The sequence below is a fragment of the Doryrhamphus excisus genome, linkage group LG2, assembly GCF_037039965.1.
Source record: "Doryrhamphus excisus strain RoL-2023G ecotype Guam linkage group LG2, RoL_Dexc_Guam_v1.1, whole genome shotgun sequence".
Taxonomy (NCBI): Eukaryota; Metazoa; Chordata; class Actinopteri; order Syngnathiformes; family Syngnathidae; genus Doryrhamphus; species Doryrhamphus excisus.
The window spans coordinates 19184691-19209131 of NC_136358.1; the positions used below are offsets into that span (position 1 = coordinate 19184691).

The window sequence follows — 24441 nt, forward strand, 5'->3', positions numbered from 1 at the left end:
GGTGCCGACTGCAGTCCGATAACCATCAGAAGACCTTTAAGAACAGATGCCACCGTCTCCTTCAATGGTGCCATCATAATCCTTCAGTGGAACAATGGAGATTCAGGTTGTGCGGGGGCGTCAACGGCAGCCAGCTATGTATAAAGATGTTGCTAATGTCAACGCTGCACTTCACAAAAGGACTTCTTCCAGGGGAATAGGATGACTCTTTTGGAGCATCCTATGTGTTCCGCCCCAAGACAGCTGGGATAGGCTCCAGCACCCCCGCAACCCTCGTGAGGATAAGCGGTAGAAAATGAATTAATGAATGAATGAATAATATTAATATACTAAGGCTGCACGGTGGACGAGTGGTTAACACGGACGCCTCACAGCTAGGAGACCCGAGTTCAATCCCACCCTAAGCCATCTCTGTGTGAAGTTTGCATGTTCCTCCCGGGTTTTCTCCGGGTACTCCAGTTTCCTCCCACATTCCAAAAACATGCTAGGTTAATTAGCGACTCCAAATTGTCCATAGGTATGAATGTGAGTGTGAATGGTTGTTTGTCTATATGTGCCCTGTGATTAGCTGGCCACCAGTCCAGGGTGTACCCCGCCTCTCACTTGAAAACAGCCGGGATAGGCTCCAGCATACCTGCGACCCTCGTGAGAAGAAGCGAAAATTGACAGATGGATTTCTGTTTGGACCGTCGTATGGAGGAGCAGTTTAGAGAAGATCCATAAAGGCATGCTTGGATGGTCTGGTGATCCGATCCCATTCTCAGGAATCAACTTTGGAATGAACTAGATCGGAAAGATCTTTGACCTTGTGGTGTTCCAAAGTAATTCAGCGTGACGCCATTCCAGGTCTGTTTCCAAGACTTGTGACTTGTGTTGAATGATCATATGTTGACCGAGTACTGCGGCAGAACGAGAGTCCCAGGATCCCTGGATCCCGGCCAAAAAAAATCAGACAGCATCGCCGAGGACGTGTCACCATACTCAATGTCAAAACAATGCCGCCTCAACTGCTGTGACAGACGGGCCCTGATGGATGGCTCCGGTATGAGGCGAGGCAGCCCTGCAATCCAAGGTCTACGGTTCCTAAAAAAAGATGAAAGTAAACACTGACCGCCGCCATGGGGACATGGAATCCTGGAGCTTCCAAAAAAAAAAAAAAAGAAAGGCACTTAGGGGGAGCCGGGGCAGCGCCACGCAGGGCATCTGACAAGGCATTAATCCAGTTAATAAGAATGGATTCAAAGATGATTAGTTGGAGCGGGACAGAAATAAAGAGCGAAGGGGAACAAGCGAAGAGGGCGAGCATAAGGATGTGAGAACATTGACTAGATGAAAAGAGCGAGCCGGTACTGTGAAAAGAACGGGGCAAAAAAAAAAAAAGAGGGGGGGGGGGGGCAAGGCAAACGATGAAAAGACGGGAGTCCCGTGACATGAAATATCTTCAACACGGCCTGTCATATCCTCTTTTGCTCGCCTCTTTCTTTCTTGGCGCTCCTCCTCTTCAAGCCACTCGGAGGCCCAGTGGAGTGTGTTAATCTCCTTCAAGGTTGGGTAATTACAGCAGAAAAAAGCCCTTGCTCAACAGAAAGCACATTCAGGTTATTATTGATGGGGGGTGTGGGGGGTGGGGGGGGTGCCCATTGTTGATTCACCTGTTCATAAATAGGACACTCCAATTACCAGCTCGTTTCCTTCCTCTGCTGGTTTGCTTTAATTAGATTGCGTTGCTTTCAAGTGAATGGACGCTATCAAAAGAGGGTTGGGTTGGGTTTGAACATGGGTTAAACTTTGTCCTTGCTCAAACTAGACACCGCATCATTCCTAAAACTTTGAAGCCAGGGGTCCGCATCCATCGGGTCATGGTCCAATTTCAGTGTTTTGTCCGGTATTTTTTGACTGTCTTTGTTTATACAGAAATATCCGACATTAGCATCGAATGATCGGTGAGGTTGGAGCACCAAGGATGGGGACCACTGCCGCAGACAGGGAGGGTCCCATTGTTGATTCACCTGTTCATAAACAGGACACTCCAATTACCAGCTCGTTTCCTTCCTCTGCTGGTTTGCTTTAATTAGATTGCGTTGCTTTCAAGTGTATGGAAGCAGAATATTGACGGAACAAAACACGATGGTCCGGGGGGGGGGTGAACATGGGTTAAACTTTGTCCTTGCTCAAACTAGACACCGCATCATTCCCAAAACATTGAAGCCAGGGGTCCGCATCCATCGGGTCGCGGTCCAATTTCAGTGTTTTCTTCAGTATTTTTTGACTGTCTTTGTTTATACAGAAATATCCGACACTAGCATCGAATGACAGCTAATTTCCATCGGTAAGGTTGGAGCACCAAGGATGGGGACCAGTGCCGCAGGTTGTCCACCCCTCCAGTCATCAAAACGAGCTTCAGATTGGTCAATGAAGAAAATAACGATGAGTTGTAGGCGCGGTATGTAAAGAAATAATTGAATGTGTGTATGAACGGGAGTTTATAGCTTGGCGATGTCGCTCATACAAAAGATTGGAGAAGGATAAGAGCGGAGAGGAATGGCCATTATTCCCAATGTCAGTCTTTTCAAGAGTTTTCCGGGAATCGGGTTGCCCATCTTAGCTGAACTACACCTTAGAAAAAAAACACCAACACCCCAAATTACATTTACCTTAGACACTGAGCCTTAGACTCTCTCGTCAAGGTCATTGGAAAGCTTCCGTTTAGTGCCCAAGACCTTTTAGTGACCCAGATCCTCTGGTCTAAGGTCTAGTAAAACCTCATTCACTCAACCAAACTAAGCAGTTTTAGGTTGAGGATGCAACTGCAGCAAAATCCCCTCCACCTTCTTTTGTTGTTGTGCTAATTCCTCGCTGGACCGCAGATGCAAAGTTTTCATTAATGCACACACACACACACACACACACACACACACACACACACACACACCCTGGGCGTACATTATGACAAGCTTCTTTTCTTACAGGGAATCCTGACACAGCATGTCCTCCTGTAACCACAGCCTCGGGGACAGGAAGCCATGTGATCTGCCCTCGCTATACGTACAACCAGCCATGACTTCAAACACGGAGACGAGGGGAGAGGGGGAGGTGGGGGGTGAGGAAAAAAAAAAAAAGCAAAGATCTCAGCTTTTCTTCTACTATCCCGTCTCTACGGGTTAATTAGAGCACAGAGTCCCATCTCAGCTGCCTGCGAGTTGCAAACGATGCATTGGCAACACACACACACACACACTCCTTTTCACTACACACAAACAATGCAATGTGCGGGCCCCCGCCTGTGGCCAAGCAACGTCGACGTGATCACCGTCCGCCTGGCTGGCCGGGCCGGCCGGCGCTCAGGTTAGCTCAAGTCAAAAGCTTGCGGTGGAAGTCAAGCTGTCTGAATTGGGCCAAAAGGGGAAGAGGGTGGGATGGGGGTGCGGGGGGCTTGTTGTCATCGGAGGTGTCGCGACTGAGCGGTGGAAGAGCGGTGAGATTAGACGTGACAGGGACTGTGTGCTCTTGTTTGTTTGGAGAAGGAAACCAGGCAGAGATTCAACTGGAAATGATGGTAGCGTTCTGGACCGGGACTGGGTTGGTCCCCGTTCTTATGGCCGCTATTGGGTTTCCAGACCATTTTTTGTACGTAATGCCAACCTGACCAAGCTACCGAAACTATATATGAATAATAATGAAAACATATTCATGTATTTATTTATTTATTTTGTCATGTACCGACTTACGAGGTGATATGAGCGTCCAATGCCATAATGGGTACCATAGTAAGTGTCAATATAGTGATTTCTATATATACCACATCATGACTGGTTCAAGACTCTTCATCCTTGTATTTAACAAATTTATTTTATTTATTAATTTATTTTATAATTTTTTTTAATTTTTAAAAAATTAAAAAAAAATTATCTTTTCAAAATTTTTTAATCTTAATTTTTTTTTTTTTTACATTTTTTTTGTCACATACCAAAGTACAAGGTGATATGACCATCGATTGACATAATGGGTACCATAGTAAGTGTCAATATAGTGAGATATATATATATATATAGCACATCATGACTGGTTCAAGACTCTTCATCCTTGTATTTAAAAAATGTATTTTATTTATTAATTTATTTTATAATTTATTTTTTAATTTTTTAAAAATTAAAAAAAAATTATCTTTTCAAAATTTTTTTTACATTTTTTTTTGTCAAGTACCAAAGTACAAGGTGATATGAGCATCCAATGACATAATGGGTACCATAGTAAGTGTCAATATAGTGATATATATATATAGCACATCATGACTGGTTGAAGACTCTTCATCCTTGTATTTAGCAAACATCAACTGCTTGTATTGTTTCTTGAATTGGCTCATCGTTGTGCATTGTTTGAGGTCCTTACTCAATCCATTCCATAGTTTGATTCCACATACTGAAATGCTATGGCTTTTTAAAGTAGTCCTAGCATAGAAGTGTTTCAAATGTACTTCTTCCCTGAGATCATATTTCTCCTCTCTTGTAGAGAAGTATTGGATGACATTTTTAGCTAATTGCTTATTTTTTAGCCTTATGTATTATTTTAGCTGTTTGAAGATGAACTATATCAACAAGTTGAAGGAGTTGGTATGTTCTCTGTAGGCGGCATTATGAATTATCCTTACTGACCTTTTTTGCAGTACATTTAGCCAGTGCTTTTATAGTTATTAGCCCATATTTCCACACTATAAGTAAGATATGGTAGAACCATTGATTGAGAACAAATTTTTCTTTGTTCAATATTGAAATATTTCTGCCCACCTTATGTTGTATATTTGTAATATGAGATTTCCAGCTCATATTTTCATCTACTGTGATCCACAGAAATACATGGCAATTCCAAAGTGTTTTACAAATGAAAATCCTTTAGCCCAAAAAAAAAAATGGTACCAACCTTCTCCTTCCTTTGCCGGCACCCCTCCTCCGCTGACACCAGCGTTTTGTAGTAGCTGCTGCGCTCGGCCGTAAAGTGGACCTTGGACAGAGCGTTCTCCACCAGCGCCACGGACAGGTTCACGCCCTCGATGTGCAGCCAGCCGATGAAGTTGCCGGCTTTGTCCATGCTCTCCACTTCCACCTCCACCTGGAACGCAGCGGAAAGCAGAAGATTAGGGTTTTGGGAGATTCCACGAGTTACTCTTTGAGTCTTCCAGTTCTTTGGAAGCGCGCTTGAAGCGGGCCCAGGCACACAATAAGAAATTGTAATTCCTCCACAACACCTGCAAAAAAAATCCTGTCTTTAAAAACAATTCCCCAGTCCGCGAAAGCTCCAGTCAGCAAGAAAGCGAGAGGGCAGGTGCGCTGACGAGATAGCACCGAGTCAAGCGATTAAGAGCTCGCTTAATGCCGCGGCCGCTCGGGAAATCTGGAGAGAATTAAGTTTGTAAACTGCTCGGCCTTGTTCTCCACTAAAGTCAAAGCCTTTTATTGGCGTGTGTGCACACTTTCTTCCCAAACCCGATCTTACCTGGAAGTATTCCCACTCATATTCCTCTGAATTGCTGCGCACCACCCCCCCCCCCCGCCCCACCCCCAATTTTTGATCGCTGTGACACAACTCATCCACAGCGCGCCCAAATGTCAAATAGGGGAAGCGGAAAAAGTGTTAGAATAAAATGTAATAGAATGAATATAATATTAGTTATCACCCTTATATCCATTTGCTTAGACAATAGAAAGTGTTGGAATGTTCCCGTGACCCTGATCAGAGACCCCCAGTGACCCCCAGGTCCTGGAGGTGCCTGGATGTGCCAACAGCAACCCTGCAGATGCTCATGTTAATCCTGCAAGAATGTGCCAAAATAAGAACTAATAAAACAATAAAAGTAATTACTCTCACATATAAACACACACATAGACAAACAAATACAACAACTGACTTCCCCCCCTTAGAGTTGCACAACCATGTAGTAGGGACCCCCTACTACAACCCATACTAAGAGTGGAGCTGCATGTCACTGGATTGTTGTTTCACTCTCCTCGTTGCGAGTAACTTTGAATATTATTGTCTGTCTCTTCTGTATTTAAGTGTTTTTACAAGTGTCACAGGAGTTTGAACCTGACATTTACTTTTTAGCCAGTCATCCCAATACATTTGACCAGCGACCCCCCAGGTCCTGGAGATGCCTGGGTGCGCCAACAACGACCCTGCAGATGTTCATGTTAATCCTGCAAGAATGTGCCAAGATAAGAACTCATGAAATAATAAAAGTAATTACTCTCACATATAAACACACATAGACAAACAAATACAGCTTGTGCAACTGCCCCCCCCAGAGTTGCACGACCATGTAGTCGGGACCCCCGAAAAGAGAGGAGTGTGAACTTCACTCTCCTCGCTGTGAGTAACTTTGAATATTATTGTCTGTCTCTTCTGTATTTAAGTGTTTTTTTAAAGTGTCACAGGAGTTTGAACCTGACAAAAGGTTACCGACAAATGGCAAAAACTTTAAAAACACCACCAAAAAAAAAACAACCACCCAAAAAAAATGCGGCACACATACAAGTGTGCGCAAATGAGCGTTTTATGGCAATACAACTTAAAAATAACTTGAGAAATGATAATGGAATGATGCGTTCGGGGCGGGCTGGCTACAAGAGAGAGCCCAGATGGTTCCCAATGGAGGCCTCCGTGGAGCCAACACGGCTCCCGTCGGAACACAAATGGGCTCCGGTAATCTCATAAATGCCGGGATTGTGTCGACACGCTGAATGGAAATGAGGAGACTTATAAAATGTGTGTGTGTGTGTGTGTGTGTGTGTGTACAATTGTAGTCATTCTCCCACACAAGCAAAAGCTGCCCCCCCTCCCCTCCTCTCCAAGGTCATTGTTTAAAAGTGCAGCCGTGCTGATTTAATTCACTTAACTGTTTGGAAGTGAATGAAGAAGAAAAAGAAAGAAGTTAATAAATAAAAAGAAAAACCTGCAGTAGGTGACACCTTGTCACAGCCAAAACCTGCACTAAAACAAATTGCAAGCATGCAGTGGGATAGCATTTTACAAATTGCTATTGGGATCTTTTTTTTTGTTTTTTTCCTCTAAACACGAAAAAACTGCATCTCAAATTAAGACTTTGAATATCCATCCAAACAAAGCTTCCAAGATTATTTCTCCTTTTGGTTGGTTGGGTAAATTATTCAATTTTTTTGAACCCGGGAGCAACAATCACAACCTTGATCAGATCTCAAGCAAGATGAATAGCCGGTAAAGGTGCCACCTGCTGGGAGATCATTCATCAAAGCACAAACTGAAAACAAAATCAAACTGTCCGACAGGACAGATGAGCTGGAGGAAGCAAACTCAATCAAGGAATAAGAAACATACTTTGGTGCCTCCTGTTATTCAATCTCAACCACATGGAGTAATATTCATATTCATATGGAGTCAATGGGACAAAATTAGGGTTATGAGTATGCATTTGTAGTAATGGTAATGGTTTTATTTCATTTGAACATGCATCAGATTACAATTGAATGCATCCCATAATCAGTTCCCAGTTCCACATGTCCAAAAGGAGTAGGAAGAAGCAAAGCTTATTAAATCCTACCCCTCCATCTGGTACTTTTACGATCAGTAACTGTTACATTTGTTCACTTCCTGCTTTCCATAATACAGTTTAAGTTTTTTTTATATATAAATAATTATTTATTTTAGCTGTTTGAAGATGAACTATATCAGCAAGTTGAAGTATTTGTGATTTTAGAAATGAGTTAGCATTATGAATTATCCTTACTGGCCTTTTTTGCAGTACATTTAGTGAGTGAAGATTGCCTTTATAGTTATTAGCCCATATTTCCACACAATAAGTAAGATATGGTAGAACCAGAGAGCAACTTTTTTTTTAATGTTGTCCATCATCCATAATCCTGATGCGAGACTTGAACACACGTTTCTTTTCTCTGCCTTCTCAAGATATCAGAAGAAGAAGAAGAAGAACACTAATGGCCAAGAACTACATTACTAAAATATACAAAAATTATAATAATAAAAAAATTAATTAAAATAATAATCAGCAGTATTTTTCACAGAATAAAGCCAAAATAAAGAGAAAAAAATGGCAATGTAACAAAAATATAAAAAAAATTATAAGAAAAATAAATAGAAATAATAATCAGCAGAATTTTTCACAGAAAAAAGCCAAAATAAATCAGCAGTATTTTTCACAGAATAAAGCCGAAATAGAGAAAAAAGTGGTAATGTAACAACAAAAATATAAAAAAATTTTATAATAATAAAAAATAAATACAAATAACAATCGGCAGTATTTTTCACAGAATAAAGCCAAAATAAAGAGAAAAAAGTGGTAATGTAACAACAAAAAATTGTAATTGTACAAGAACAACACAAATAAATGACAAATTAAATTTTAATATAATCATAAAGAAAAAAAAATTTAAGTTGTATTATTATGAGAAACAAAACAATGAAGAAAAATTTGTAATTTTTTTATGGTGAAAAAAGGTATGATGTTAGGGAAAGTTTGATTTTTACATACCACTACAGACCTAGAAATGCATCAAATCTAATTCCATACTTTGGTAGGAATCCTGAAGTGAGCGCTATTAGGAAGGTCCGTGTGTGCAAGTAGGTCTACAAGTATAGATCACCTTTTAACCGCGAGAGGAAGGGGCAGTCGTAGAAATGAATGAATCAAACAAACCGCCATTGATCCCTTTAATGGCACAAATCAAGAAGGGATGTCAAGTGCATGTTAATGGGGCTTGTGAAAAGAAAAATCTTCAAAGCAGCAGCGGTAAACCGGGGTCTGCTAGCTTGGACTAGAAGCGTATATTTGCTTTTTTATTAATTATTTTTTTTATTTTTGTCCAAAGACGTACCACCACCACCAATGGTACACTAACATGAACATGTGTGAGTTCTTAGTGCGCGGTGATCAATGCAACTCAGAAGGTCCCATGTATCACTGTCAGAGGCCGTCCGCCGTCTTGTCGGCGGCAGCAGCGCGGACCAAAAGTCAACGAGCTTCTGAACAAGCACGATCCCCGCCATTAAACCCGCCCGATAATGAGTTTTTCCCTTTCATCAATAGATAATGGATGTGTTCCATTCCGTGCCCGACACAAAACGCTAGGGAAGTGGCGTTCGGGCAATGCAGTTGAAACCTTGCTAGGTGAAACCGCTTTGCTCTCGGGAACGTGAAGACCACCTACCCCAAAATTTGGGAATTCCTAAACAGAACCAAGTCATGTCAACAGAAGAGCTTGTGGGCTTCGACGAAGCCAAATGACCTGTGTGATCTTCATTTCCTGTCAGTCCGCCAAAGCCCCCGTGACGAATACGCATCATAGGTCGGTGACAGAGACGAATGTTAAGACCCCTGGCGGTGTAATGAGCGCCCAGATTCAACATCAGTCAATCCATCTGACCCCTCTGGATCGATACCGGCTTGACTCCTCAGGTGGAATCTGTTCATTGGGGAATGATGGCACATATTAAAAGCGCTTTACCAGGGTGTATACATTTAAAAGCCTTTACTGGGGTGGGGGGGGTGGGGGGGTACATCAGTCAGCCAACCAAGTCATCCAATAGGATCTTTGGCAGATGATGAAATGTAAGGAAGGCTGGGCCTTGATGATCTTCAACAACCTCTGTTATTAAAATCAATAACAGCAATAACGACAATCTGTATTATTTTTGCCCCTGACACTGAATTCTGGCCAATGAATATTGAGCGACATTGGTAAGAACACTAATACGGCATACATATATATACACACATGCACAGATATACATACATACATTCATATATACACACATATGCACACACACAGACACACACATATATACATGTATATGCAGCATACATACATATAGTATACATACACACATATAGTATACATACATATACACACACATACATACATATAGTATACATACAAATACACATACATATAAACATACACACATAGTATACACACATATACACATACACAATACCTCATTACTACACATGTCTGAAAAGGAGCAGGAAGAAGCAAAGCTTATTAAATCCTACCCCTTTCTCCATCCCAGAGCAGTTACCAATTCAATAAGTGATTTTTTTTCCACGCATATAAATCACAGAATCTTACATAAGACAAAACAACAAAAGAAGAGTGGGAACATCGGACACCCCAACAAAACCCTGGGACATTGCTGTAGCACACCACCACCAACCCACCTGGCCCCCGACCCCCCTAGTCCCTGACTGCACCCACCTAGTGCAAACACCCCAATAAGAAGCCATTTTGGCATTTTAGCTGTCGCCCCAAAGTCAGCTGGGATAGGTTCCAGCATACCACTGCACCCTTGAGCTTAGCGGCATAGAAAATGGATGAATAAGTACAGTATAATTCCACTTAACTGCATAAAAGGGTGTGAAGTTGGGGTTGAGGGAACACAAAGGTCGCCTTCCCATGATGCTTAGGGTGCAGCTTCAGGAAGTAGGCTCGTGTACGAGTTAGCTAGCTTGATCATAAACACCGCTATATGCCACTTATTATCCGGTCCTCTTCAAGACATTTTCTGACGGATTTTGCAGAGAGAGAAACATCTAATCCGCAAGTGCTAGCTCATTTGCCAAGTTCTTGTTGGCGTGGATTCCCCAATTCTCTCTCTCTCTCTCTCTCCTCCCGTTGCTGCTTTTACACAGCAACAATAACGTAGCAAAAGCATCGAACGACGCTAAAGACATGCTTGAAGATAATTGGCTCCACTCCACATGAAAGACTAAATACATTGCAGCGTTGTCCCGGCAAGAAGTATTCATATCAAGTACAAGACGCTCGTGCTCCAACCACTGCTGCAGCTCTATGAATCAAATTAAGATTTCATAATGGAACTTTAAATATGCATGATTCTGTGTAGCTTGTGCCCGAGATAGCCCCCCCTGAATCCCCCCCCCCCTCCTGTGCCAGATGCTTTCAAGCAACATGTCTTTTTTTTGCAGACGTTTCCTTTACATGTGCTGGCAATGTGGTCTGGTCATTTAGGTTCGATCGGCTACTGATGAGGAGTCGAAGCGACAGAGTGAAGGGGATGGGGGCGGGGGGGTACAGGACAATGATGGCAAGTCCGTAATCATTCGTCTCCGCCTCTTTTCTCGACCAGTTGATGCCGTAAATGGCATCGCCGGCCTCATGTCACTCAAAAAGCCATTTCTGTCCTCCCGGACTGTCTGTGCTGACAGATTGAGAGAATGAGGCAGACGTTGGGGTGATGGGGGGGTAGGGGGTGGGGGGTGGAAGAGCAGACAGAGGCTTTTTGTCAATTTATGTGCGCTTGTCAAAAAAACCAGAGACTGAAGTTGGATCGGCGAGTGACGAAAGAACAGTCAACCAAAAAAAAAAAAAAAAAATGTCTGCCTGCTTCTGGAACGAAGGTAAAGGGATCGGCACAAATAAACCGGCTTCACCCCGGCGGGTGGTCCGACAGACGAAAATGATGATCTGATTGCAGTCTGAGGTCCTTCTAATTTAGCGAGCTCGGAGGTAATAGACTTATAGTCTGTTGCTAGACAACACTACCATATCATTTAACCTCAAGATGTCTTCCTCTGCCAAGATTTGTTTGAACTCGCAACTTCAAAATGGTTCCCAAACGAGTACAAGTGTACTTCATTCCAGTACGGCTCAAAGTACACATAAGCGAGTCAAAAGTGGCGGACTTTAGGTGTGAAGTGTAAAAACTGGCCGAGTGCTAGGTGTGTAAGAGAATATCATTTCGGCAATATATCACGATACTTCGTTCCACGATACTGTATCGATATTAAAAATTATGATATGGATATTTTTAGCCATTTATCATAGACTGTATATGGTATTTATTCAAGTGCAGACACAGCAAAGGTTCATTTCTGATTTGAATTTAAACCTCCGATTGTTAGGTGGCAGGACCTACACGTAATGGTAATGGTTTAATTTCATTTGAACATGCATCAGATTACAATTGAATGCATCCCATAATCAGTTCACAGTTAAACATGTCCAAAAGGAGTAGGAAGAAGCAAAGCTTATTAAAATCCTACCCCTCCATCTGGTACTTTTACAATCAGTAACTGTTACATTTGTTCACTTCCTGCTTTCATAATATGGGTTAATTTTTGTTTACTTTTTTTTATTATTTTTCGTTCATTTCCTGCTTTCCTAATATAGTTTAATTTTACTTTTTTTTAAATTATTTTTTGTTCATTTCCTGCTTTCCTAATATAGTTTCATAAAAAAAATATTTTTTTATTTTTTAAAAATATATATATTTTGTTCACTTCCTGCTTTCCAAATAGTTTATTTTTATTTACTTAAAAAAATTTGTTCACTTCCTGCTTTCCTAATATAGTTAAAAAAATGTTTTTTTTACTTAAAAAAAATCCACACAATAAGTAAGATATGGTAGAACCAGAGAGCAATAAAGTGTGGAGTGATTTCTGATTGATTTCAATATTGAAATATTTCTGTCCACCTTATGTTGTATATTTGTAATATGAGGTTTCCAGCTCATATTTTCATCTATTGTGATCCCCAGAAATGTATTTTCGTTCACCCTTTGTATTTGCTGTTACGTGTCCTTTCTACTGTTAGCAAACAGCATGATTTTAGTTTTATTTAGGTTCAAGGACAATCTATTATCATCGTAGTCAATTAGGCAAGGAACGTTGAGTGAACGTCCTCACACAAACAACATGGCAGAATGCGAGCACATAACAGCGGCCCCTGCGGCGTACAAGGCTGAAGTGCGGACATATTTTCGATTTCTACACAAAGTCGGGGGTTCAAAAAAGGTCTTTATTTATTGTTGTCAAGTAACTGAGAACCACTAGCCAAATGTGGGCACACCCTAAAATGTCTTTTCCAAAGTGGATGCGAAGGTCTTCGACATTGCAGTCTCCCATTTTGTGGTACAAGGGGCTTTTGTTTTGTCCTCATCTTCCCTCCTCTTCCATGCCCTAAAAGTCCGTCCTAATCCAGATGCTGCTAATCAGCGCTAACTTGGAGAGGACATGCTCCGACCGGAGGATTAGCTCTGGCAGAGGGCGAGGAAAGCGTCAGAAGGACGACGAGCGGGAAAGAGGGATCCAATAAAACTTGATTGTAAATTCAAATGCGGAGTATTGTGATTGTGTTTGCGCCACACCTGAACTGACATCATGAAAATGCAATAAAAGCCAACCGGGGCGGAAAGGTAAATCAAATAATGGGCTGATATCAGATGTATTATCTGGCATCGAACATCGCCGACGGGGGGGGGGAGCAAGTGTGTGTTTTTTTGTCACAACAAAAAGCCGCTAACTAGCTTCTCTTTGTTCAATCCTGTCATTCTGGGTTTTGAATGGATCCAACATTGCACCGCGTTAGAGTGCTTTTAACACCCGCCTTCTTTACCATATGACAATTGTGCTTACAAATACGATGGATGGCGACCCCCCCTCCCCCATACACACACACACACAAATTCAATTTCCCCAATGTAGCCACAGGCAAAAACAGACACCTTGCTACCACATTACGGAGTTACAAGCAACAATTTGTAGCCAGCTGAAGACACCCGCTGCCCAGGCTTCCTGCTCCGATATCAGACGCCTTTAAGAAGTAAATCCCTTGGCCCGGAGGCATGTTGTCTCTGTACGCTCAATTGGGGCTCAACAGGTGAATGTACACATCGTTGTACCGTTACATCAGGTCTAAATCACGTACTTATATTAAATAGCCTGGTTTATCTTAGCGTGGTGTTTCTGTTTCATGCAAGAACATGCAAACTCCACACAGAGATGGTCGAGGGTGGGGAAAGACAAATTAAAAAGCCAAAAAGTTACCACTTCCACACAAAATAGGAGGAGAACCCATTCATTCATTCATTTTCTACCGCTTTTCCTCACGAGGGTCGCAGGGGGGTGCTGGAGCCTATCCCAGCTGTCTTCAGGCTGAGAGGTGGGGTACACCCTGGACTGGTGGCCAGCCAATCACAGGGCACATATAGACAAACAACCATTCACACTCACATTCATACCTATGGACAATTTGGAGTGGCTAATTAACCTAGCATGTTTTTGGAATGTGGGAGGAAACCGGAGTACCCGGAGAAAACCCACGCATGCCCGGGGAGAACATGCAAACTCCTCACAAAGATGGCCAAAAGGTGGATAAAGACAAAATAAGAAGCCAAAAAGTTACCACTTCCACACAAAATAGGAGGAGAACTCATTCATTCATTCATTTTCTACCGCTTTTCCTCACGAGGGTGCAGGGGGGTGCTGGAGCCTATCCCAGCTGTCTTCAGGCTGAGAGGTGGGGTACACCCTGAACTGGTGGCCAGCTAATCACAGGGCACATATAGACAAACAACCATTCATACTCACATTCATACCTATGGACAATTTGGAGTTGCTAATTAACCTAGCATGTTTTAGGAATGTGGGAGGATACCCGGAGTACCCGGAGAAAACTCCCGCATGCATGGGGAGAACATGCAAACTCCACACAGAGATGGCCGAGGGTGGAATTGAACCCTGGTCTCCTAGCTGTGAGGTCTGCGCGCTAACCACTCCACCGTGACTTTGATAATAATAATAATAATGGAAAAAATGCAGTTGTATAAAATGAATGAATAAATAAAAATAAAAATAAAAATAAAAATAAAAATAAAAATAAAAATAAAAATAAAAATAAAAATAAAAATAAAAATAAAAATAAAAATAAAAATAAAAATAAAAATAAAAATGGCTTTTCAAAATACTCAAAGACGATTTACAGGGAGGGGGCTTCAGATCGTGGAGGGCTTTGGAGGGTTTTGTGATTAAGTGGAAAATGTGTCCGCTGCTGAAACCTTGTTAAAATGTTGCCTCGACTTTGCCAAAGTAGCTCACAGGCTGAAAAAGTTGTCCAGAAACCCCGGTTCAAATCCCGCCTACTGCTGTCCACATTGTCCCACTGACCAAGATGCTAACTGATGCCGTTCCGCTGTGCCACATGATGGATGCTAACTGCTCCTCAAGAGGATGAGGTTAAATGCATAGGCAAATTTCCCTGTCAGAATAAACATCGTTTTTTCCTTCCATATAACGGCCAAGGGTTTGGCGATTGCGGCGTCGCTGTCTGTGTAGGCCACTTTGGCGCTCAATGAGCTCCTTTTAATGCGAGGAAGAAGACAATGAAGAGATATTTAAATGTATCATTAACTTTGCTTATGAGGAAGTAAAAAAAAAAAAAAGCACATAAGCAGCTGGGAACACTGGGAATATTAAAACTCAGCCGAACGGGTGGCGTTCGGGCTCAGCAGAATTACGGAAAAGTGCTACCTCGTATGCCAACCACATCACGCCGCGTCCATAAGCTTTGCACCTGTGCTTTGGATTATTAAGCCTTCTGCCCAACACCGCGTTTACGACTTGTACAGCTATAACTCACCCCCCCCCTCCCATTCCGTCCTTATACCCAATCCACCCACACAAACACATGTTGCCCTGCATAGTAGAGGTACTCGGGGAGAAGTCAATCGACATCTGACCTGCCGCTCTCCTTAGCGAACGTGTGGGAGGGCTGCCTCTGATGGAACGCGCCGCTGTATTGACTTTAATTTAGAAAGTGCTGCCAGCTGCTTTTTTTTTTTTTTTTACCCCCGTCCCTTTCTTTCTCCCAGCCAGAACCAGGCGGGACCCCAAAGCTCCCTGCCAGAGGGCAAGCTCTGGGGGATACACCTGATTGCACCGCTGCAGAAAACACAGCTTGGAGTTGAAGGTTGGTACCGCCGTTCCCGTTGGTCTGCTGGGTTTCCTTCCGTCTCGAAATAGGAATTTGTCGGTAGTTAAGGGTGAGTGTCTGGCTAACCTTTTCAATATGGAGGGAAAAGAGTCCTCAAAATCAGCTGATTTAGGACTTTCAGTGGGACATTGTTGCCAGTATTTGGTAATGGTTTTATTTCATTTGAACATGCATCAGATTACAATTGAATGCATCCCATAATCAGTTCACAGTTCCACATGTCCAAAAGGAGTAGGAAGAAGCAAAGCTTATTAAATCCTACCCCTCCATCTGGTACTTTTACAATCAGTAACTGTTACATTTGTTCACTTCCTGCTTTCATAATATAGTTTAAGTTTTTATTTATTTTTTTAAATAATTGTTGTAATTATTTTTGTTAAGTTTTACGTTACGTTTTACGTTACGCTTTACGTTACACTTTACGTTCAGCGTTACGTTATAAGTTTTAAATTTTAAATTGTATTTTTTGTCACAACATTTTTAGCTAATTGGTTGTTTTTAGGCGGCATTATGAATTATCCTTACTGACCTTTTTGCAGTACATTTAGTCAGTGAAGATTGCTCTTATAGTTTTTAGCCCATATTTCCACACAATAAGTAAGATATGGTATTTCGTGATATTTCCTGGTATTGCGGCAAGAAGATGTTCGACACCGATTCCACAACTGCGGCTAAAGGAAAAACATTCTACTGTTACTGCTACTGAAACATGCTACTAAAGCAAGATATTTTGGACCTTTACCTTTACCCTTTAGGACTGGAGCTCCTGTCGGACAAAATCCCCCCCCCCCACTCCACAACACCTTTATCCCACCGCTGGGTCTGTCCAGGCGGCCTCAGTTCCGGACTAATCCTTCCCAACATGAAGTATTTAGGATTAACGGTTTCATGGCAGTAACACCACTAAGGCCTTCACGGACAGTAAAGGATGTTTCAAGGTTAGGGCGGTGTTATAGCCGTTTTTGTATTTTGAACACAACACGGTGGGTGGCGTTACAGCGGAAGGGGGAAACGTTTGGTAGATATTTCAAAAGGAATATCTTGCTTTTTCTTTTATGAGCCTAAACGGTTGATCAGATTACCTCGAGACGTTCCATTATAGGACTACTTAGAATGCCAAGACTCATCCATCAAGGCTGCACACGCACTGAATCACTGTTTGTGCCTCGATGAAAGCGTTTAAGTCAGCCGAGACGACAACTTGGAAGAAGCCATTTTTAGCCTTTGTTGCATGAAATAACAAGCAGGACTGATGTGCTCGGTGTAAAAAAAAACAAAAAAAGGAGGATGATGAAGACAAGGCGGTAACGGTGGATTCCCCGGCAAAAGACAGCAGCTTTATCTGCCAGGCAGCTAAAAAGTCCGGAAGATTTAGGCGCTCCCCGATGTCATGACTTACTATGTTTTACCTTCATATTGCACGGCAACAGAGACATCCATTTTCTGCGGCCTGGCAGTTGGCAAGGCAACACTGTGATAAACGCGCACACGGAGATGCAGAATGAATTCTAATGCCACACATACAGTACACATATCGGGAACGTTGTGGAGGTCAGTGTGCACTTTAGCGACCACTGATTGGGTTAAGGAGCGCTAACAAAAGCAGCATCTCCTGCTTCCAGCTAACACGGGTGCTACGGCTAATCCCGGGCTCTGGCAGCTCGCAACCGACACAGCTCGGCATAATGAAGCCCATTAGTCTGGAGACAATAGCGGCTAGCAAAGCTCAAACACGGAATAAAGCAGGAAGGAAAGCGCTCATCTTTTTACCCTCCGTGACCTTATGGTCACCTCATTTGAGAAGGAACACACGCTCAATTTGTTCAGTCAAAACAATTCATTTAGCCGACTCGGACTGGACTCGCATTAAGCCTGAGGCACCCTAACTGAGGTCTTCAAAATAAAAGCGTGTAAACGAGAGTCGTAAAAAATGGTACTTTTACAATCAGTAACTGTTACATGTGTTCACTTCCTGCTTTCCTAATATAGTTTAATTTATTTTTTTTTTTACTTAAATTTTTTTCCCGTTCACTTCCTGCTTTCCTAATATAGTTTAATTTATTTTTTTTTACTTTTTTTAAAATATATATCTTTTGTTCACTTCCTGCTTTCCTAATCTAGTTTAATTTAATTTTTTACTTTTTTTAAAAATATATTTTTCGTTCACTTCCTGCTTTCCTAAGTTTATTTTTTTTTACTTTTTTGTTCACTTCCTGCTTTCCTAATATAGTTAAATTATTTTTGCACATCATGACTGGTTCAAGACTCTTCATCCTTATTATCAATAAATAAATGTGCTGGAGCCTAATGAAGCTGTCTTCGGGCGAGAGGCTGGGTACACCCTGGACTGGTGGCCAGCCAATCACAGGGCACATATAGACAAACAACCATTCACACTCACATTCATACCTATGGACAATCTGGAGTCGCCAATTAATTAACCTAGCATGTTTTTGGAATGTGGGAGGAAACCGGAGTACCCGGAGAAAACCCACGCATGCACGGGGAGAACATACAAACACCACACAGAGATGGCCTAGGGTGGAATTGAACCCTGGTCTCTCCTCGCTGTGAAGTGTGGGCGCTAACCACTCGATCGCCGTGCTGCTGTAAATGGTAAATTAACATTCATAACCACATACAGACAGTTGCCAAATTGTGTCCATGCCATTTTGTGACCCTGAATGAGTTCATCCAATACCTGCCTCCTCCTCCTCCTCCGCCATTCCCAAAGGTCCACTGACCCGTAACATTCCCCACAATGCCTGTCTGCTTCCCGTATCCTCACCCTGCTGTATGTTGGTATATGAAAGCTGCTTTATGGCCTGTCAAAGCCTTAATGCGGTCAACCTTTGGGGTGAGAGTGCGAGTGGATGAAAAGCAAGAGAAAATGTGCTGAACCGGGAAATGCCTTTTTTTTTTCCACCTGAAGTAAGACTGCAATTCCTGGGCGACGGGGGAGTTTGCGTACTCCGCAAAGCTGTTAAATCTGGAGTGGCTCCCGGCCTTTAGGTTTTGCTGGTGTACAGTACGCTAGCCAGAAAGCGAGGTCAAACAGTGGCCCCATATGCTCACAGTAAAGCAGACGGCCGACTTGACAAGACGAGTGTTGTCAGGTCTTTACCTCCAGGACTGACTGGTGACGGAGATGACGAGCTGTCAGATACGTGGGACCTTCACACCATCGTGCCAATATTGCGCCCCATGACCGCTGGCCCTCTGCCTACCCCCCCCCCCCCCCCCCAAGGCTCTATGGAGCCTCCCTAGCTGTGGAGGATGTGGTTTGGGGGTATAGAGCGACCTACTTGGGGTGGCGTTGTAGTCTTTCTCGGGGTGTGTGTTTAGAACCCGTACCGAACACAACCCGCCCCCCCGGGTTGAGTGCTGGCGAATCTGGGTTTTGGCCAGTCACATGTAGGTCAGCAGCCTGTGTGTGTTTGCATGTGTGTGCCAGTGACTAGATCCATTTGGATGAAAGACCCGCAGTGCGCCGTCGGATTAGAGGGATGTAGCGTCCGCCGATACAACTAACGATAATGTCTTTGCATCTGCCATTGCCGGGATCAAGGAGCCACGGTGCAAACCCAGAGGCCACATTTTCATAGAGCTAAGAACTGGGTGGACGGGACCGCTCAACTGCTTGTATTGTTTCTTGAAATGGCTCATCGTTGTGCATTGTTTGATTTCCTTACTCAATCCATTCCATAGTTTGATTCCACATACTGAAATGCTATGGCTTTTTAACGTAGTCCTAGCATAGAAGTGTTTCAAATGTACTTCTTCCCTGAGATCATATTTCTCCTTTCTTGTAGAGAAGTATTGGATGACATTTTTAGCTAATTTTAGGTTATTTTTAGCCTTATGCGTTATTTTAGCTATTTGAAGATGAACTATATCACCAAGGCGGCATTATGAATTATCCTTACTGGCCTTTTTTGCAGTACATTTAGTGAGTGAAGATTGCTTTTATAGTTATTAGCCCATATTTCCACACAATAAGTAAGATATGGTATTTTGTGGTATTTCCTGGTATTTCGTAAGAGTCTCTGGATGGCGGCAAGAAGATGTTCGACACCGATTCCACTACTGCGGCTAGAAGAAAAACATTCTCTGCTACTGAAGCAAGAGCTAAGAACTGGATGGACGGACCTCTCCCTTGGTGTGAAAGTCACTTGGCAGGGCCGCGGGGTGGCGGGGGAGGGGGGGGGGGGGGGTGGGCTGAAAAGCTCAAAGGGCCAAACAGAAGAATACCCCCATCTCTAGCAGCAACTTTGTATCTTTTTCCATTCAACACTTGTATTATTTAGACAAATTGAAAGTATTAAAAATCTTATCCTTAACACCAACATAATTGGTTAATTAATGTAGCACACTCATATGCATCATCAGTGTACACACACACACACACACACACACACACACACACACGCTCGTTTCAAGTTCAAGCAAACAGGACATGCCCCAATTATCCGAGATCAAAAAATAGTATGGTCGGATTTTAAGAAAGCGTCACATGAGGACTGACAGATAAGTTAGCAACCTCCATAACCTTTATCCCGGTTCCCCCGTCTTCCTAAATATATTGAAAAATGTATGCTAGGAGACCAGGGTTCAATTCCCCCTTCGGCCATCTCTGTGTGGAGTTTGCATGTTCTCCCCGTGCATGCGTGGGTTTTCTCCGGTTTCCTCCCGCATTCCAAAAAACATGCTAGGTTAATTAGCCACCCCAAATTGTCCATAGGTATGAATATGAGTGTGAATGGTTGTTTGTCTATATGTGCCCTGTGATTGGCTGGCCATCAGTCCAGGGTGTACCCCGCCACTCTCGTTCGAAGACAGCTGGGATAGGCTCCAGCACCCCCCACCGCGACCCTCGTGAGGATAAGCGATAGAAAATGAATGAATGTATAATTGATCCATGTGATCAGCATCGTATGAGCCGATTTCACTCCTGGATGATAAATATCGTAATTGGCAGCATAATCGTAATGGAAACGTTATATTTGACCATTAAGCCTATTATTTCAACAAGACTAGATTAGATGTACTATATATACTAGATTAGTATGTGACAAAAATAAAATAAAATATATATTTTTTTAAATGTAAACTATATTAGGAAAGCAGGACGTGAACAAAAAATAATTTGTTTAAAAAAGTAAAAAATAAATTAAACTATATTAGGAAAGCAGGAAGTGAACGAAAAATAATTTGGTAAAAAAAGTTTAAAAAAAACTATATTAGGAAAGCAGGAAGTGAACAAATGTAACAGTTACTGATTGTAAAAGTACCAGATGGAGGGGTAGGATTTAATAAGCTTTGCTTCTTCCTACTCCTTTTGGACATGTGGAACTGTGAACTGATTATGGGATGCATTCAATTGTAATCTGATGCATGTTCAAATGAAATTAAACCATTACCATTACCAGATGCGTTAGTCCCTAGCGGGGGGATTGGCCTTCACCACTTCACTACATTGCAGGGACAACATTACTAAGACCACATGCCACAAAGTACAAGTATACACATGTCAGACCCATTTGCTTTGTCAAGACCACTTGCTCGTGGCTTGAGACCTCCAGTCTCCAAACACCAGATTCTCTATAGCGGGTTCTGATTTTAAAATACTGTGACCACCAAAGATCCAGTAACGCCACAGGAATCGCTGAGGCAGATAAAGTGCAGATAAGCACTTTTATTTGTTGAGGTCCGGCGATGCGAGCTGGGACCTTTGTGATTTTGCCAAACAGTTTTTTGCAGGCTGGAGAGTTTGACACACATGATTTACTAGTATTCTTATTATGTATATAATGCAAGGCTAATAGAGTCATAAATCCAACAAGCCGTATGTTTATGCCTCCGTGACGGGAGCGCTCTCTGCTGTTTTTAAGGACCCCGGAAAGCCAGTCCAAGATCCTCCACATTGCAGTGCTGTTAGAAATCTACTGTACAAATGTTAGTCGGTCATTCCCAGCAGTTAAACAGCTTTGCCATATGAAGCTGATCAGGAGTGCCCCCCCCACACCCCAAAAAAAAATTCCCTATGAATGGTGGTGTGTTTAGCCTGTCAAACAGGGGCCGATGCAGAGCAATAATCCTGCCTTGAACTGCCTGCCTGAAAGGAGCAAGAGAGCCTTTTTTACTCCAAGGGGAAATGAGCCACACTATTTTTGGTCATGTCTTGTGCTTTTGAGAATTATGACAAATTTGGTGTGTGAACTCAAGTGTCCTCTTAAGTAGCCAGTAACATCCCAGTGCTTGATTGCGCTGCCCACCCTGATGCAAAGTTATCTTAAACCAGGCCACTGAAAGCACACACACACACACACACAACCAAACGACCTTGAGACAATAGGACATGCTTACGCATTCTCCATTTGTTTCATTTCTAGGAATTAATTCAGCCAGAGATTACAGCGCAGCTTAAAACAGCTTGCTGTTTATAATATTATTTCATCATCGCCGCTCACAAGTTAATCACATGCAAGCTTCTCTGGAGATTAATATTGGGAGATAGGGCATATTAAGGGCTTCCGTCTGGCCAGGTCTGATAATCCATCACCAACCTTGACCTCCATACTGGGTCGTGCTCGGTACACTTGACTACTTAGGCCCTTTTATGGAAGGGGTCTCTTCAAGGTCCAAGGGACAGATGGCATTGTCATTTTTTTTTTAATGGAAAAATGTTATTTTATTTTATTTTGTATTATCTTATTTTGTATGATTTTGTATGATTTTATTTTGTATGATTTTGTATTATTTTATTTTGTATGATTTTATTTTTTATGATTTTGTATTATTTTGTATAATTTTATTTTTTATGATTTTGTATTATTTTGTATTATTTTATTTTGTATTATTTTATTTTGTATTATTTTATTTTGTATCATTTTGTATCTTTATTTTGTATCACTTTGAATCATTTTATTTTGTATCACTTTGTATCATTTTATTTTGTATCACTTTGTATCATTTTATTTTGTATCACTTTGTATCATTTTATTTTGTATTATTTTGTATTGTATTATTTTGTTTTGTATTATATTTCAATTTAGTAGGTTTTATTTTTGAATTAGATTTATATTTTTCATTTGTATTATTATTTTTAACCTAGTTATTTCTATTATGTATATATTATATAGTAGCTATACTATATAAAGCCTGGCATGCTTAGTAGTTGCAAACAAACTGTCGTTGCTGACGGAGGTAGTGTTAGTTCCCATCTATGGGCTCAGGAAGGAAGTTCTCAAATATATAAAATGAAATATTACTTGTTGTCATGCATGTACCCATTCTGTGCAGGGTCACAGAATGGAGATAAAACCTTATTGGGTTTTGGGTTTTTTTTAGAGGTCTTCTAATAATCAAAATAAGTGTGTCCTATGAGGTGCATTGTTAGCTCCGTCACACACCTCAACTGTTGTCTTTACAGCGAACAAAAAAAAACTATTGAAAAATGTGCGTTTGGATTGTGGAAAATTCCAATAAAAGTGCATTTTTTCCATGAAGGTGTGAAGTGGGCCCAAGCACTGCCTCGTGCGAGTACGTGCCAACATGAAAAATAAACGGCAGCATGGGTCGTCCATGCGTGGGGATCTCCATTCAGACAGGAAATACCCCCCCCACGCAGGAAAATCCCCTCTCATGTGGCGGCCACCTCACCGCCACATGTGCTCCACCGAAGCTCCGTCGGTGCTCGGTTTGTGGCCAAGTAAAGGAGAGTCTGTGGGTGTATAATGTAGGAGCTCGGCTCTGCGCTTGCGAGGCCGTTGGGAATTGTGTACTGCGCTACAGGCGCTGTGACCTTTTCTGCCTGGCGTGCTTTCTCTCCCCTCCCTTCCCTACTCCCACTTTCACACGCTTATCCTCTAGCTCTCTCTCACACACACACACACACACACACACACACACTCACCTAGCAGCTCTGTCACAGCTAGCTTTAGCAACCATCAATTACCCACACAGCTTCCTAGTTTAATGGACACGAAGCTTGTACAAATCACTGGTGATAGAGGGGTAATGGGACAGTAGGGTGCATTCCTTTTAGCCCAGCTCTCCTGCAAGGGGATCGAGGAGGTAAAGCATGTCTCGTTTCTTCTCGCCTTCCACAGTGTGACCTTTACGGGTACGCTTGCTTTTTTCCGCTAGTGTGCTTTCACTTCGGTCCAGAGGTTAAAGCCGGCATGTTTAGGACGCTCTAAGTATGTGCAACCCAGAGAGAGATGACAACCAAGTGTCTGAACCCAAGACCGAATTCCAAGGGAAGTTCTGGAAATTCTTCCAACATGTGTGTGTGGAATTGTGGTGCAAAGTTGGACGAGATTAATTTATATCTAGGACGGCACGGCGGTCGCACAGACCTCACAGCTAAGAGACCAGGGTTCAATTCCACCCTCGGGCATCTCTGTGTGGAGTTTGCATGTTCTCCCCGTGCATGCGTGGGTTTTCTCCGGGTACTCCGGTTTCCGCCCACATTCCAAAAACATGCTAGGTTAATTAGCGACTCCAAATTGTCCATAGGTATGAATGTGAGTGTGAATGGTTGTTTGTCTATATGTGCCCTGTGATTGGCTGGCGACCAGTCCAGGGTGTACCCCGCCTCTCGCCCGAAGACAGCTGGGATAGGCTCCAGCACATTTATTTATTGGTAACAAGGATGAAGAGT

At 42.4% G+C, this 24441-nt stretch overlaps 1 protein-coding gene across 1 annotated transcript in view; it reads right to left on the reverse strand.

The window, feature by feature from the left end:
• Positions 1-24441, reverse strand: part of snd1 (staphylococcal nuclease and tudor domain containing 1) — a 144138-nt gene that overhangs the window by 48891 nt on the left and 70806 nt on the right. The window contains exon 17 of the mRNA XM_058078020.2: positions 4918-5106. Coding sequence (XP_057934003.2) covers positions 4918-5106 — 189 coding nt within the window. The remainder of the gene's footprint in view (positions 1-4917; positions 5107-24441) is intronic.